Here is an 18,964-nt window from a genome sequence, read left to right on the forward strand (position 1 = left end):
AATTGCCAGAATGTTTCCCTTTATTGGCCTATTTGGGTATAAACAGACTCAAAGCAGATACCAAGTACTCGTCACTAAGTAAGTCATCAGTCAACGCTCACTATTTTCTCTACACATCTCGCCGGAAACCATGTCCGATTACACGACCACCACCGACAGCGGAGCAACATGTTTCCGATGTTGTTTCAGTTTCATACTAACTTTAGGTCTCACATCACTATTCATGTGGTTAAGCTTGCGTACTTCAAACCCAATACTATCTATTCAAGATATTTACGTCCCTGCTCTCAACAAAACCTTAAATTCAACCTCGTACAAGTCAGTCTACATCGATCTTAAACTCGACAACGTTAACAAAGACAAAGGTATTTACTATGATCCACTCAACATCACTTTGCTTTACTATAACCAATCAGATTCGAGTGAAATTAATAAGATTGTGAGTCCGATATCGAATTATACGCTTCGGGGGTTTTATCAAGGACATAATAAACATACTCGCCGGAAAAACTGGACGGAAACGTATGGGTTGCCGGTGGATGGTGGAGTGGTGTTTAAGCTCGATTTGGAGACTAAGATTAGGTTCAAGATATTGTTTTGGAAGACCAAGAGACATAGGTTGGTTGTTGGAGCTGATTTTGAAGTTAGTGATTTAGGTCAGAAAGTGCAGAAAAAGGGCACCAGGTTGAAGTCCGGTGCACCGGAATTGTTTTACGGGAAGTTTCAGTTGCGTATGCTATTAGTTAGTTTTAGTAGCTTCGCATTGGTGTTTGTTTAGACATTCTTCTGTGTTTGTTGTATTTTACCTTCCAATTTGTTTAGTTTTATTAGTGTAACTAAATTCATGTTTATGACATGTATTATGTTATGATTAAAATGATGTATGATTAATGTAGTTTTGCGATTTCAGATTTAGTGAAAGTTGGAAACTTTTGAGTTGATTTGCGTCAGGCAGAGAGAGAGATGATTAATCCTGTTATTTTGATCAATACAAACTTTTAGTTTGTTATATCCTTATCCTATATATAAATAAATCGTATTAATTTGATCAAAATACAAACTTTTATACATCTTAATATGTTATACAGGGATTTGGTGGACATTTTGGAAGGAAAGGTGAACAGTCACGTTGGTTTTCATCTTTCGAAGTGATCCAGTATGTTACCTTAATCATTTGTAGTTCATTCGTTTACTTATAGTGTGATTAATATATTTATGTATGTATTATGATTATGATTGAATGTGATAAACATAACTGAAAGTTTATTAGTACTTCATTCTTGCTTAGGTCGTCTATCCTATACTTTTTAATATTCTTATCTGATTACTGTATTGGATTGCAATTGATAAACCAAACTAGCATTGACTATATTTAAGGTTTGTTAAAATAAGCATAATTACTATCATTTGATTTCTGGAGTTATTATATCCAATCGTTTTCCTTATGTAGTCAAAATGATGTGAGTTTATCATTTTCAGTCATCTATCTTGTCGAAAGGCGTTGCAGGTTCTAATAATCCAAGTTACGTTCTAATGTTGCTAATCGTTTTGCATAGAGTACATTGAATTTTTGTATTCGTGAATGCCAATTATGGTGATTTTTACAGTTGCCTTTAGTACTTGGCCTGTTTAGGGTAACAAATGTAGTCCTTGCAACAATGAACGACTATTGGGGTACACTTGGCGCTTAACACTAGTGAGTTTTTATAACACTGTATTAAGGTGCCAAACCCATTTATCTACTACCGGGTCAATTATGGTTGTGCTTCTTAATAGAATTCAACTGCAGAGAGGAAGCTAAGAGTAGCAATATTGACCCATTTCTACGTTATATCAATGTATGTGGGTCATGTTTTCGTCTCAAAAGGGTCAAATCAAAACTTAAGCTAAGCAGGTCAAGGTGTCAAGCTGGCTGAAAGTTGCTCAAAGTTTTTTATAAGGCATACAACTATATGAAGACTCTGATGATAGATTTTGATTTAGTGTAATAATGTTCTGTAACATTTTGGTGTTTTTTGACCCATTTTTTAGTTTATGCCTCACTTTTAAGTTTTTCTAAAGTTTTTACAGGTGTGACTGTTGTGATTTTAGTGTCATCCAACTATCATTTTAGCTGATTGTGATTTACTAGAAAGCAGGAGTTGACTAGTGATACTTAACATGGGTTCGGTGAGTGCGGAGTGCACGCCCATAAGAGTGAACTAGTTTTCGAACCCTCGCTTCGCGCCGGGGATTCGGTTTTCAATGTATTTTATTGTGTTTAGTTTGTAAAATTATTTCGTGGCTAATGATCATGTCGTTGAAGCGCAATTTTAGTCGAACTAAAAGGTATAACCCGTCAAAGGTTTAAATGTTATTTTAAATTAACAATATATGTGCTTCTCCGCGTTTTGCTATGGAATTGTTGACTTTTATAAATTTAACGCAATTAAGTCGTTATCTTATATTAACACTTCGTATGATTTAAGAGTATAAGATTTACTGAGATATATCCAAAAAATCACTAAATAATTAAAAAATAATAATAAGACCCATATGTGTTTGTTGTTAATAGATGAAAATAGTTACGGAGCCTGCGATTGAAAAATCAACGTGTATGAAAAGTACCCCAAATATTTAGCGTTTTTTTAAAAAGTGTATGTTTTGCGTATAGTTAGTGACATTGTGTTCGTAAAATTATTTCGAGTTTAACGATGGTGTCGGAAAAATTTAACTCGTTGCGAGCGAGAAGATATGACCCATTGAATATTTGAGTGGAGTTTATTTAAGATTTTTTATGAAAATGTTGAGTTGACACTTTACCCCTGTTTTGGGGTCGATTTTAATTTTTGAACAAAGTGCGGGGGTGTTTGTGGTGAGATGAAATTTAGTTAAAAGGAAAAAAGAAGAAGATGAAAAGTCGAAATTACCCTCAGTAATATTCATAATTTTTGTCTAATCGGTAGTATAATAATAATAGTAATATCAGACAAAGCAACTACTAATCAGCAAGTCAAACAATCAACGCTAATAACCTCCTTTATTTTCTCCAAACATCGTGCCAGAAACCATGTCCGATTACACGCTCACCATCAGGTATTTGGCTTTCATAATACTGGAGTATTTCCAAGATACATCATGTGGTCAAACTCACGTATGTTAAACCCAATACTATCCATCCAAGATATTTACATTCCCGCCCTCAACAAAACTTTAAATTCAATCTCATACCAATCAATCTACGTTGATCTTAAACTCGACAACGTTAATAGAGACAAAGGTATTTACTATGATCCACTCAACATCACTTTATTTTATTATAGAAAATCAAGTAATAATGGAATCAACGAGATTGTGAGCCCGATATCGAACTATACGCTTCCGGGGTTTTATCAAGGATACAAGAAACATACTCGCTGGAAAAAAATGGATGGAAACTGATAATGCTAAAAACGAACATATATTTCATAGCATTATTCCTCAAGAAAGACAAGCTTTTAGTTGCAATTGTTCTATTTACAAGTGATATTCGTTTAAATAATAAAAGGTGAAGACAAAAGACAGATTCGACGAATTGAAGACGCAAACGACCAAAAAGCTCAAAAGAACAAAAGACAATCAAAAAGGTTCCAATTATTGATAAGAAACGTCTCAAAATCACAAGAGTACAAGATTCAAAACGCAAAGTACAAGATATTAAAATTGTACGCGAGGACGTTCGAAAATCCGGAACCGGGACCAGAGTCAATTCTTAACGCTCGACGCAACGGACTAAAAATTACAAGTTAACTATATATATAAATATAATATAATATATAATTAATTATATTAATTATATATATATTATATATATATATTTAAAACCGTCGGCAGCAGGAAACTCCAAGGGTGTAAACTGTAAATACCTCTCCGCGACTCGCGGAGTTTTAAGGGTATTTGGCCGCGAGTCGCGGAGCCCCAAATTTCAAGTCTGGCTATAAATCAACCCGAATTCTGATCAAAATCATCATCATTTTTTCTTCTCATTCATACGAAGTAATATATATTTATATTTATAATTTATATTTTAATTTTAATTATAATTCTAATAATAAGGGTATGTTAGCGAATGTTGTAAGGGTGTAAGTCGAAATTCTGTCCGTGTAACGCTACGCTATTTTTAATCATTGTAAGTTATGTTCAACCTTTTTATATTAATGTCTCGTAGCTAAGTTATTATTATGCTTGTTTAAAACGAAGTAATCATGATGTTAGGCTAATTATTAAAATTGGGTAATTGGGCTTTGTACCATAATTGGGGTTTGGACAAAAGAACGACACTTGTGGAAACTAGACTATGGGCTATTAATGGGCTTTATATTTGTTTAACTAAATGAAAGTTTGTTAATGTTAATATAAAGATTTACAATTGGGCGTCCCTATAAATTACCATATACACTCGATCGGACACGATGGGCGGGGTATTTATATGTACGAATAATCGTTCATTTAACCGGACACGGGAATGGATTAATAGCCACTAGAATAATTAAAACAGGGGTGAAATTACATTCAAGGGTAATTGGTGTAATTGTTAACAAAGTAGTAAAACCTTGGTTTACACGCAGTCGATAACCTGGTGTATTCATTAAACAAAGTATTAAAACCTTGTTACAATTCGAATCCCCAATTAGTTGGAATATTTAACTTCGGGTATAATAATAATTTGTCAAGGACACTTGCAATTTATATTTATGACTGATGGACTGTTATGGACAAAAACCAGACGGACATATTGAATAATCCAGGACAAAGGACAATTAACCCATGGGCATAAAACTAAAATCAACACGTCAAACGTCATGATTACGGAAGTTTAAATAAGCATAATTCTTTTATTTCATATTTAATTTCTTTTATTGTTATTTAATCGCACTTTTAATTATCGTACTTTTAATTATTGCAATTTAATTTTATAGCATTTTTATTATCCGCAATTTCATTATCGTTATTTACTTTACGCTTTAATTTAAAGTCTTGTATTTATTTTATATTTTACATTAGGTTTTAACTGCGACTAAAGTTTTAAAATCGACAAACCGGTCATTAAACGGTAAAAACCCCCCTTTATAATAATAATATTACTTATATATATATTTGTATTTTTATAAAAGTAAACTAATATAGCGTTGAGCTTTGTTTAAAGATTTCCCTGTGGAACGAACCGGACTTACTAAAAACTACACTACTGTACGATTAGGTACACTGCCTATAAGTGTTGTAGCAAGGTTTAAGTATATCCATTCTATAAATAAATAAATATCTTGTGTAAAATTGTATCGTATTTAATAGTTTTTCCTAGTAAAATAATAACTATTTTATATACACCTCGCACTTCATCAGAAACTTATGGGTTGCCGGTGGATGGTGGAGTGGTGTTTAAGGTGGGATTAGAGACTAAGATTAGGTTTAAGACGTCGTATCGGAAAACTAAGAGACGTAGGTTGGTTGTTGAAGCTGATTTTGAAGTTAGTGAATTTTGGTCAGAGAGTGCAAAAAAAGGGCACCAGGTTAAAGTCCGGTGCGCCGGAATTGTTTTCTTGGAAGTTTCAGTTGTGTGTGTTATTGGTTGGTTTCAGTTATTGGTTGGTTTCAGTAGCTTCACATTGGGGTTTGTTTAGACATTCTTGTGTGTTTGCTGTATTATTCGTTCATGTCAATGAGATGTATAATAATGTTATAATGATAATGATGTTTTGTGATATAAGATTCAGTGTAAATTGAAAACTTTCGAGTACATTTGTGTTATTTGGATTAATTAAAGTTAACAAGAAAGATTATTGACGTTTTTCAACTGGGAAGGTGTAGTGGTTGGTAATGGTTAAGTGTAACAACCCAACCCGTTATCCTTCCAAAAACGTGCCATAAAAAAAAAAATTCTGGAACAACACATCTGGACGGCGTCCAGTTATCTGGACGGCGTCTAGCTCTGAAGGACTGGACGGCGTCCAGCCATCTGGGACGGCGTCCAAATGTACTAAAATATTCTGATCAGTTTTTCAAACAACGCGAGCGGTAAACCCGCTACCCGACACTTTTAAACCAAAACACTTACACAATATGTTATAATAATTAAACCTAAGAGTTTTCCACAATAAAATCGAGTTTTACGACACCGGGCCCACATCGACCCATCTTACTACAAAGTGACCATTTCGACCCATTTAGTTTAATTCAAAACATAGACCGAGCATGGTGATTGGGGATACGCTACCCAATCCTAACCGAATCCAAAAGCAAGTCTTCTAAAGCAAACTACGCAAGTCCACTAGTCCCACGCTTACCCGAGCCACCGCATCCATGCAATCTATAAAAATGTAAACAACGAGAGGGTAAGCTAAAGCTTAGTGAGTGAGAATATACTACATACATATATATGCATAAAATGGACACGCCACAACAATAAACAAATAACGCATACTTGAGCTTCCAAATATAAGGCAAGCTAATCTAAGCATACCGTACGATCACTAAGCAACAAGCTAACAACAATAAAGTAAGTTCACCAACGACGATGTGAACAACGCCAATAAGCTACACCCGGAGGGTTAGCTACATCACAACAATACATTAATATATATATATATATATATATATATATATATATATATATATATATATATATACAAACGTCCAAGGTCAACCCCTTAACCCAATACCGGACCCGACTACCAATTACCAACATAAAGATTGGCCGAACTACACGAGCCTTAGTAAATCCGCATCCACACGAGACTACTATCTTCATTACCACAACAACATCGAGGTTGGCTGAACTACACGAGCCTTAGTGAATCCGAACTACACGAGACCACTACCTCAATAAGATGACCGAACTACACGAGTCATCGTGAATCCGAACTACACGAGATTCACTTTCACAATTCAATAAGATGACCGAAACTACACGCGTCATCGTGAATCCGCATCCACACGCGACTCACTTCTCAACATCAAAACCCTTCGCCATTGGGGTTATATCATCCACATCACAACCACGTGTGATAATGTACACACAAAATGTGTACCTCGCCAAAGGTGGTCAACCAAATCGCACAACCGTGCCAATTGGTCCGATACACAAGTCCATCAAATCTACCTATATGTGAAGTGAGCTCTATAACCGAGAACCACTCCACCCGACCCGCACCCATCCTACACATACATATGCACATAGGATATTAAGACTCACCTTGTCTCCTTGACGAATGCTTCCGAATAATCCGCAACTCGCCGATGGAATGTACCTATTCCATCATCACAAATACAACAACACAATTAGGGTGGATTTACAAACCAACTCAATTGACCCTTAGTGCAATTTCGACCCAAATGCACCTCCAGGCACAAATCACGCCCAAACTCACCAATAATCACTAACACGAGTAAAAATGCTCCTTATACACCGATTGAACCCGAACACAAGTGTTAAACACGTGTATGATAATGCTAAAAACGAACATATATTTCATAGCATTATCCCTCAAGAAAGACAAGCTTTTAGTTGCAATTGTTCTATTTACAAGTGATATTCGTTTAAATAATAAAAGGTGAAGACAAAAGACAGATTCGACGAATTGAAGACGCAAACGACCAAAAAGCTAAAAAGTACAAAGTACAATCAAAGTGGTTCAAATTATTGATGAGAAACGTCTCAAAATTACAAAAGTACAAGACGCGAAACGCAAAATACAAGATATTAAATTGTACGCAAGGACGTTCGAAAATCCGGAACCGGGACCAGAGTCAACTCTCAACGCTCGACACAACGGACTAAAAATTACAAGTCAACTATGCACATGAATATAATATAATATATAATTAATTCTTAAAATTATATATATATTATATTATATTTATAAAACCGTCGGCAAGAAGTAAACAAAATCATGTGAGCTGGAAAAGTAAGCCATACGATCGCATGAGCACCTGTAGCAGCTGAGGTGCTATAAATTTCGCGTGTTTTGGCCAGTTTTTACATCCATCTATCCATCAATCTCTCTATCTCACTCGTAATATATATATATATATATATATATATATATATATATATATATATATATATATATATATATATATATATATATATATATATTATAATTTTAATTTTAATTTTAATTTTAATTTTAATTTTAATAATAAGGGTATGTTAGCGAATGTTGTAAGGGTGTAAGTCGAAATTATGTCCGTGTAACGCTACGCTATTATTAATCATTGTAAGTTATGTTCAACCTTTTTAAATTAATGTCTCGTAGCTAAGTTATTATTATGCTTATTTAATACCGAAGTAATCTTGATGTTGGGCTAAATATTAAAATTGGGTAATTGGGCTTTGGACCATAATTGGGGTTTGGATATAAGAACTACACTTGTGGAAATTAGACTATGGGCTATTAATGGGTTTTATATTAACTTAACGATACCTCGTTAATTTAATATAAAGGTTATAATTTGACGTATCTATAAATAACCACATACGCTTAATCGGGTACGGTGGGCGGGATATCTATAAATACCAATAATTGTTCATTTTACCGGACACGGAACTGGATTAATAGTTAAAGGACTAGTTGAAATAGGGGTGGATTACATTCAAGAGTAATTGGTGTAATTGTTAACAAAGTAGTAAAACCTTGGACTACACGCAGTCGATAACCTGGTGTATTCATTAAACAAAGTATTAAGACCTTGTTACAATTCGAATCCCCAATTATTTGAAATATTTAACTTCGGGAATAAGAATAATTTGACAAAGACTTCCGCATTTTACGATTATGACTGATGGACTATTATGGACAAATTCGTATGGACATATTGAATAATTCAGGACAAAGGACAATTAACCCATGGTAATAAACTAAAATCAACACGTCAAACATCATGATTACGGAAGTTTAAATAAGCATAATTCCTTTATTTCATATGTAATTGCACTTTTAATTATCGCACTTTTATTTACTGTCATTTTATTTAATTGCACTTTTAATTATCGTACTTTTTAATTTTCGCAATTTTATTTATCGCACTTTTATTTATCGCAATTTAATTATAGTTATTTACTTTACACTTTAAATTAAGTCTTTTATATATTTAATATTTTACATTAGGTTTTAACTGCGACTTAAGTTTTAAAATCGACAAACCGGTCATTAAACAATAAAAACCCCCTTTTATAATAATAATAATACTACTTATATTTATATTTATATTTATACAAATATAGTTTTAAAAATATAGCGTTAAACTTGGCGAGTTCCCTGTAGACGAACAAGACTTACTAAAAACTACACTACTGTACAATTAGGTACACTGACTATAAGTGTTGTAGCAAGGTTTAGGTATATCCACTCTATAAATAAATAACTTGTGTAAAATTGTATCGTATTTAATAGTATTTCGCAATAAAAATATAACTATTTTGTACACACCTCTACGCACATCAAGTATTTTTGGCGCTGCTACCGGGGACACTAAAACGCCGAAAGCGCAACGCTATATAAAAAAAAAATTCTTAGTTTACTTTTGTAAAAATACGCTTTTGTAAAAATACGTTTTAAATATTAAAAATACAAAAATATAAAAACAAAAACAAAAAATTATATATTTTTAATAGTTTATTAAATATATATAAAATTATAAAGTATTTCTATTTCTATTTTTTTTAAATATAAGTTTTAATTAAGTTATATAAATATTTTATATAAATTTAAAAACAGAAAAATAAAAAACTATATATATATATAAAAGTTTACGGGCCGATCACTGTTGAAGCCCATAATCTGGCCTAGAAATTTAATCCATGCGACCGCATGGAGTTTTAACTCCAATCTCATGCGATCGCATGACTGGCTTGACACGCCAGGTTTGACCAATTTCAGCATTAATTACGGAGTAATAATAATAATTATTATTAATTAATTAAAACCCTAATTAGGGTTTATTATAATAATAATAAAGTTTTAGTTTTATATTTTTGTATTTTAAGATTAAATTAGTTTTATTAAATTTATAAAATTAATACTTTTATAAATAAATAATATAAAAATAATATTTTTATAAAAATTGTACTTTTTACAACTTTAAGTTTATTTTTATATTTTGTATCTTTTTATTTATTTTAGCGTAATATTTGTATTTTTCGTTCGTATTTAGTTCTAAGTCATAGTTTTTGCCGTAGTTATTTTTATTTCTAGATTTTTAGACTTTGCCGTAAAATCCCTTAAGTACTTTTTCTTTAGACTAAGATTTAGGTGCTTTAGAATTTTGCGACGCCGTTTTTAGATTTTAGTACTTGTTAATTTATTGCCGTTTTGGATATAGTATTTCTTTTAAGCTTTAATATTTTTAGACGCAACTTTTAATTCTTAGTTTTTTTTTTAGACTTTTAAGTTTCAACGCGCTACGTTCTTTTTATTATTTTTTCGACCATTTATTTTTCGGCGTTTTTCCGACGCGCTATTTTTCTTTCTTATTTTTTGCCGCTCTAGTTTTTAGGACATAGAATTTTTTCTATTTCTTCTCTAAATTTCTTTAAATTTCAACGAAACATTATTTTAAGTGGTTAAATTGATAGACATCCAAAATTTTCTGGTTCGTAGTAATAGTTGGATTTGTTAGTGGCTGAGTTGTGAGCTTCCGATTTAAAGGGTTCTGGCTCCCTGCTGCATCTATTGGCTATTCGAAACGTGGGCAAAATCAGAAAAGTCTATTAATTTGATAACTTTAATAATTTTTATCTTTTATAACTAATAGGATATTCAGTGAATGCACCGAGCAAAACGTTCACCACCTTTTATACGTTCACCACCTGTAACCAGATCAAGACATCTAGCCAATATTGTCGCCGTTGATTTTTATTTAGAATCATCATCTAGTCGACCAAGTACTCCAATTCAAATTTCCGATAATCCATTTTTTGAACCCGACCTCACAATTGAGAATCCGGAGGATATTCAGGGACAATTCAGAGATCCTGAACCACTAATCTTTCCTCCGGAACCACCAATCATTCAAACAGAGATTGTAGAGGAACAACCCATTAAATCAGAATCCTCTAGTGATTCTGATTCAATAAATTCAATCATGGAAAATCTGGAACCTCTAAGTATGGAAGACCGAATGAGAGCTAAACGCACTGGCCAAGGTCACGCAATTACTCAACCAGACATTAATGCGCCAGATTATGAAATCAAAGGACAAATCCTACACATGGTAACTAATCAATGCCAATTTAGTGGTGCGCCGAAGGAAGATCCAAATGAACATCTTCGAACCTTTAATAGGATCTGCACTCTATTTAAAATCCGAGAAGTGGAGGATGAACAGATATATCTCATGTTAGTTCCCTGGACTTTAAAGGGAGAATCCAAAGATTGGTTAGAATCGTTACCTGAAGGGGCGATTGATACATGGGACGTTTTAGTTTAAAACTTTCTTAAACAATTCTTTCCGGCATCTAAAGCCGTCAGACTTCAAGGAGAAATTGTTACGTTCACACAAAAGCCAAATGAAACTCTATATGAGGCGTGGACAAGATTTGGAAAGTTATTGAGAGGATGTCCGCAACATGGTTTAGACACTTGTCAAATAGTACAAATATTCTACCAAGGATGCGACATCACTACAAGAAAAGACATAAATATAGCAGCTGGTGGTTCCATTATGAAGAAAACCACAACTGACGCTTACAAAATTATTGATAACACTGCTTCCCACTCACATGAGTGGCACCAAGAAAAAGATATCGTTAGATCATCTAAAGCAGCTAGAGCTGATTCTAGCCATGACTTCGATTCCATTTCTGCAAAGATAGATGCTGTCGAGAGACGAATGGAAAAGATGACTAAGGATATTCACTCAATACGAATTAGTTGTGAGCAGTGTGGAGGACCACATTTGACAAAAGATTGTCTCAGTATTGAACCAACAATGGAATAAAGAGAGAATGTTTCATACATGAACCAAAGGCCTGGAAATAATTATCAGAATAATTATCAACCGCCAAAACCGATCTACAATCAAAATCAGAATTATAACCGAAATATTCCATACAACAACCAACAAGGTCCTAGCAATCAACAAGTACCTAATAATACTTACAATCAGCAAAGACCTATTTTTCAAAACAAACCACCACAAACCGATGATAAAAAGCCAAATTTAGAAGATATGATGTCAAAGCTAGTTGAATCTCAAACGCAATTTTTCACATCTCAGAAACAAACCAATGAACAAAATGCTCAAGCATTTAGAAATCAACAAGCTTCGATTCAAAATTTGGAACAAGAAGTAAGTAACCTAGCAAGGTTAATAGGTGAAAGAAAACCGGGAAGTCTACCTAGTGATACAAATGCTAATCCCCGGAATGAAACAGCTAAAGCCATTACCACAAGAAGTGGTATTACACTTAAACCACCTGAAATGCCTGTAATTTCTGATGACGCTATTTCTACTCCACAAGAACCACAATCTGAGCAAGATAAGGAAACATAACTAGTAGTTGAAAAGGTTAATGAAGATAACACAATTAAGGCTAAACCATATGTCAAACTATACCAACCACCACTTCCTTACCCGAGTAAAATGAGAAAAGAGAGACTTGAAGCCGAGCAATCCAAATTCTTGGATATGTTTAAACAAATAAATGTTAATCTTCCTTTCATTGATGTAATTTCAGGAATGCCAAGATATGCTAAATTTCTGAAAGATCTAATCATAAATAGAAAGAAAATGGAAGAACTCTCGGCTGTTACTATGAATGCTAATTGTTCTGCAGTGCTGTTGAATAAGATACCAGAAAAATTATCAGATCCAGGAAGTTTCACAATTTCATGTTTTCTGGGTAGTCTTAGTTCAATAGAAGCATTGGCAGATTTAGGTGCTCGTATAAATCTAATGCTGTATTCACTATACGCTAAACTAGACCTTGGAGAATTGAAACCAACATGAACAAGCATACAACTAGTCGATCGATCAATAAAATATCCTAGAGGGATAATGGAAAATATGCTAGTTAAAGTTGGTACTTTAGTATTTCCAGTAGATTTTATTATTCTGGATATGGAAGAAGATTCTCGAGTTCCTCTCATATTAGGAAGACCATTCTTAAACACGGCTAAAGCAATAATAGACGTGTTCGGTAAGAAACTGACCCTAAATATAGAGGACGAGAGTGTTACCTTTTCAGTTGATAGAGCAATGCAACAAACGCAATCTGCAGATGATACATGTTATTATATTCAAACTATAGATTCACATGCAGAATTGTTAGAAGAATTTCCAGAATTGCAAGGAACGGGAGAATGTTCTTTAGGAGAAGGAACTGAACCAATTGATGAAACTGAAATGTTAGCTACACTTATGGCTAATGGATATGAACCAACAACAAAAGAAATTCAAATGCTAAAAGAAGAAGACAGATATCGATACAAATCATCGATAGAAGAACCATCGACATTGAAGTTAAAGCCACTTCCAAACCATCTGGAATACGCTTATTTACATGGTGAATCTGAATTACCTGTAATAATATCATCTTCTCTTACTAAAAATGAAAAATCTCAACTCATTTCTGTGCTAAAAGCTCATAAACCAGCTATTGTATGGAAAATTCATGACATTAAAGGAATAAGTCCTTCGTATTGCACACATAAAATCTTTATGGAAGAAGGTCATAAAACGTATGTGCAACGCCAACGAAGACTAAATCCTAATATGCAAGATGTTGTTAAGAAAGAAATTATTAAACTGCTAGATGCAGGTTTAATTTATCCAATCTCTGATAGTCCATGGGTAAGCCCAGTTCAATGCGTACCTAAGAAGGGTGGCATGACTGTCATCACAAATGAGAAAAATGAGCTTATTCCTACTAGGACTGTGACAGGATGGCGTGTTTGTATTGATTATGGAAAATTAAATGACACCACCAGAAAAGATCACTTTCCCTTACCTTTCATTGATCAAATATTGGAAAGATTAGCTGAAAACAGTTACTATTGTTTTCTTGATGGTTTTTTTGGATATTTTCAAATTCCAATAGCTCCCGAGGACCAAGAGAAAACCACGTTCACGTGCCCTTATGGTACTTTTGCTTACAAACGCATGTCATTTGGACTTTGCAACGCCCCTGCAACCTTTCAAAGGTGCATGATGGCAATTTTTCACGACATGATAGAAGAATGCATGGAAGTTTTCATGGATGACTTTTCAGTCTTCGGTGATACATTTGAATCATGTCTAGTTAATCTTGAATGAATGCTTATTAGATGCGAACAATCAAATCTAGTACTTAATTGGGAGAAATGCCATTTCATAGTTAAAGAAGGCATCGTTCTTGGTCATAAGATTTCAAAGGAAGGAATTGAAGTGGACAGAGCTAAAGTAGATGTAATTGCTAAACTTCCACATCCCACCAATGTTAGAGGAGTTAGGAGTTTTCTAGGGCATGCTGGTTTTTACCGACGTTTCATAAAAGATTTTTCTAAAATTGCCACTCCTATGAATAAACTCCTAGAAAAGGATGCTCCATTCATCTTTTCGGATGAAAGCATCAAATCTTTTAATATTCTTAAAGAAAAAATCACTAATGCGCCGATCATGATAACTCCAAATTGGAATCTACCGTTTGAACTTATGTGCGATGCAAGTGATTTTGCAATGGGAGCCGTTTTAGGACAAAGGATTGAAAAACTATTTCAACCTATTTATTATGCTAGTAAGACGTTACAAGGAGCACAAACGAATTACACAACTACTGAAAAAGAACTCCTTGCCATTGTCTTTGCTTTTGACAAATTTCGTTCATATCTCGTTCTAGCTAAAACGGTGGTCTATACTGACCATTCTGCTCTTAGATACCTATTTTCGAAACAAGATGCCAAACCACGATTAATCCGTTGGATCTTACTCTTACAAGAGTTCGATATTGAAATCCGAGATAAAAAGAGATCAGAAAATCTCGCCGCTGATCATCTTTCTCGTCTTGAAAATCCTGAATTAGAAGTTCTAAATGAATCAGCCATACAAGATAACTTTCCTGATGAATATCCATTGAAGATAGATTATAGTGAAATTCCATGGTTTGCAGACTATGCAAACTACTTAGTATGTGGATTCCTTGAAAAAGGGTTGTCGTACCAAAAACGAAAGAAATTCTTTAGTGATATAAAGCACTATTTCTGGGAAGATCCACATTTGTTTAAAAGCTGTCCCGATGGAATAATACGCCGATGTGTATTCGGTTATGAAGCTAGTCAAATCTTAAAACATTGTCATACAGGACCAACATGAGGGCATTATGGGCCTCAACTCACAGCAAGAAAAGTTTACTATGCTGGATTTTATTGGCCTACAATTTTCAAAGACGTACACCTTCTTTGCAAATCCTGTGATGCTTGTCAAAGGGCCGGAAAAATAAGTCAACGTAATGAAATGCCACAAAATGTCATTAAAGTATGTGAAGTATTTGACATTTGAGGTATTGACTTTATGGGTCCATTTCCATAATCTCATAATAATCTCTATATTCTCGTTGCCATTGATTATGTATCTAAATGGGCGGAAGCACAAGCTCTCCCGACTAACGATGCACGAGTTGTAGTCAACGTTTTAAAACGTCTTTTTGCAAGGTTCGAAACACCGAAAGCTTTAATAAGTGATCGGGGTACTCATTTATGTAATAATCAACTTGAGAAAGTTCTCAAAAGATATGGAGTAACTCATAAAATCTCAACCGCTTATCATCCACAAACAAGTGGACAAGTTGAAAATACCAACCGAGCTTTAAAATGTATTCTAGAGAAAACCGTAGGATCAAATTCGAAGGAATGGTCCATGAAATTGGAGGATGCACTCTAGGCTTTTAGAACAGCCTACAAAACTCCAATTGGAACCACACCTTTTAGACTCGTTTATGGAAAAAGCATGTCACCTTCCAGTAGAAATTGAACACAAAGCATTTTGGGCTTTGAAGACATGTAATCTTGATTTACATGAAGCTGGACGTCTACGGTTAAGTCAACTAAACGAATTAGAAGAATTAAGACATGAAGCATATGAAAATTCGCTAATCTATAAAGAAAGAACGAAGAAATGGCATGATAAAAGAATCAGAAGTTCAAAAGAATTTAAAGAATGAGACAGAGTTCTTCTTTTCAATTCAAGATTCAAGCTATTTCCTGGAAAATTGAAATCAAGATGGTCTGGACCATTTATAGTCAAAAGAGTTTTCCCATACGGAACAATAGAGTTAATAAATTCAAATGGAATTGAATTTAAAGTTAATGGTCACAGAGTTAAACATTACATACATGGTCCTATGGAAGTTGACAATGAAGTCAATCATAATTTCACCACTCAAGAAAACCCTCAAAATGAAAACATAAATATGTCATCAACAACATATGAAAAATCAAAATTGGAAAATAGGGAGGATTCAAATTGGAGTGATGAAGAAGAATTCTTATACAAACCTCCCATTCAAAGAAATGAAGAAAAAGAAGTTCAAATAGAAGTGAAAGAACCAAGAAAAGAACACCCGAAAAAGGTTTACAAACCAACTCGACTTACTAAAGTAGGAGACCCGGGTGAATTTATCATTTCTTGCTTGCTTAATGATGGTGCTATATATAATGGACTCGCAGATTTAGGAGCAAGTGCAAATATTATGCCTCTTTCCTTATACAAAAGATTAGGTATGGGTAAATTAAAACCAACCAAAATAGGTGTTCAATCATTTGACCTAACCATTAAATACCCGGTTGGAATAGCAAATAATTTACTTGTTAACGTGGGAAGTTTGACCTTTGTTGCAAACTTCATAGTTATTAATATGGAGGAAAACCTTGATATTCCTCTAATTTTAGGTCGCCCATTTTTAGCAACCACCGAGGCGTTCATTGATGTAAGAGAAGGTAGAATGACACATAGGGATGGTGATAAATCGATCACCTTTGTGAACCGAAAGTTTAGATCTCCACCAACCAAAACTGTTAGACCAATTAAAACACATAAGTGTAGGGAAGATGAAGAAACACTTAACGATGATCCGATCACAAAGAACCCCGTTGATGATACGAAATTAGATGAACCCGTTTTTAACAGTTCAACGAAGAAACTTTATAAACGGATTCACGATGCTAGGATTAAGGGAAACTTTAAGTTATGTAACCAATTAGTATCCAATTTATCGCCAAAGAAAAGGCAATGTTAGTTGAATTTGTGAAAGTTACAGAGGAAATCAACAATTGGCTTGAAGTAAAAGTTAAAGATATACAAGTTGTTGATAGTCCAATTGAAAACGAAGTTAATCATATTTTCGACACCACAGCTAACTAAGTGTGGGAAGGTTCGAATCTTTTTAGGGTAATATGTATTTCTGTTAGAGTTAGATATTCTGTTTTCGTGTAGTTCTCGAGAATGGAATCCGAATGGTCTTTCCCTAGCAGACCCTAAAGAACTAGTCTTCTTTCCCCATTCTGAATTTTTATTTTTTTAGGTTTTACGAGATGAAGAATTCCTTTGATCTGAACCATGGTCTAATGCTACACGCTATGATTACTAAACGTAATAATGACACACTTCTGAGTGAACTGGTATCATTCATAAGAGGCAAAATGGACGGAGTAAGAAAAGAACTCAGAAAAGATCATCATAAGATACATTTTGGAAAAGGAAAATCAAAATCCGCAACGAAAAGAAGAGCACGACACCTTGAAAGATGTTACAAATGCGGAAAATAGTCACACGAAGGTAAATGTTCAAATAATCAAACATATTCAAATACCGAATTTGTTACTCTATGCAGAGAAGGACCGTACATATGTTTAGAAGAAAAGATATTGAAGATTCGAGGTTATTCTTACGTAGCTATGGACAACCAAATCACACGACTCTCCTATGAGTCGGCTAAAGCAGGTCTCTGAGAATTCTTTCTCACAGGTAAGTATGTACAGTTTTTATTTTTTTATTGTTTTTAACCTTTTGATAATAAACGCTGAATCGTTCGCTATAAAGTATTAAATTGGTATTCAATAAAATTAGGTATGCGTAACCGAAATTATTGATATCATACAAAAATTTATTACATTACTGCGAAATTTACCGTTTATTCTTAAGGTATAAATATCTTTAATCAATCAACCCAAAATATTTCAAAAATTCGTCAGGAGTAAAACTAGGTCGTTGAACCTAAATTACTTTACCGAAAAGAGGGGCGTATATTTTTGATAATATTTGATTGATTAAAGTGGGATAAAAGACCAAAAAGATTTTTAATTTTTAATTTTTACCGTATTTTTCAAATTAATATATAAATATTAAATTAATATTGTAAACTTTTTAAAATCAATATATTTAAGTTTGTAAATATTTGAAAAATTAATATTTTTAATATAAGTTTGTATGTATAAAAACAAAAATATAATATTAGTTTGGTGTGAATTTTTAAAATTTTAATAATATGAATTTTTAATTTTATGCATTTTAAATTTAAGTTTGGTGTGAATTTAAAAACAAAAATTTACTTTATTTAACTAAGTTAAAAATATGATTTTTAAAATTCGTTGTGAGTTGAAAACTAGGTCGTTGAACCGAAATTGCTCTACCCGAGGGAGGGATGAGAACTTTTATTATCATTATTTTTAATCTTATTGAATTAAAGTATGCCAAAAACATTAAAAAACCCAAAAATCTTTACTTTAAAAACAACGCTTAAAAAGTGACAAATTTTAAAATTTTATCGAGGGACGAACTAGGACAACGATCCGAAACGCCCTCATCCTAAAAAGAAACAAAATTTTTAAAATTTAATTAATTATTTGTTTTAATAAGTATAAGGTTTTATATAAAAAAAAAAAAAAAAAAAAAAAACCTGAACCCCATGCGATCGCATGGTATTTAAACTATACCTCCATGCGATCGCATGGAGGCAAAAATCTGGTCAGATAGA

General features: G+C 33.4%; 1 protein-coding gene and 2 pseudogenes across 1 annotated transcript; all 3 read left to right on the plus strand.

The window, feature by feature from the left end:
• The window catches only part of LOC139858931 (uncharacterized), a 313,467-nt pseudogene that overhangs the window by 102,045 nt on the left and 192,458 nt on the right, over positions 1–18,964 (plus strand).
• Positions 101–778, plus strand: LOC139857797 (protein NDR1-like). Its single transcript, XM_071846636.1, has one exon. It carries the CDS (start codon positions 131–133, stop codon positions 776–778), a length of 648 nt encoding a protein of 215 aa, XP_071702737.1. The 5' UTR covers positions 101–130.
• LOC139857799 (protein NDR1-like) lies at positions 3,118–5,742 on the plus strand (annotated as a pseudogene).

This window comes from Rutidosis leptorrhynchoides, chromosome 7, assembly GCF_046630445.1.
Source record: "Rutidosis leptorrhynchoides isolate AG116_Rl617_1_P2 chromosome 7, CSIRO_AGI_Rlap_v1, whole genome shotgun sequence".
Taxonomy (NCBI): Eukaryota; Viridiplantae; Streptophyta; class Magnoliopsida; order Asterales; family Asteraceae; genus Rutidosis; species Rutidosis leptorrhynchoides.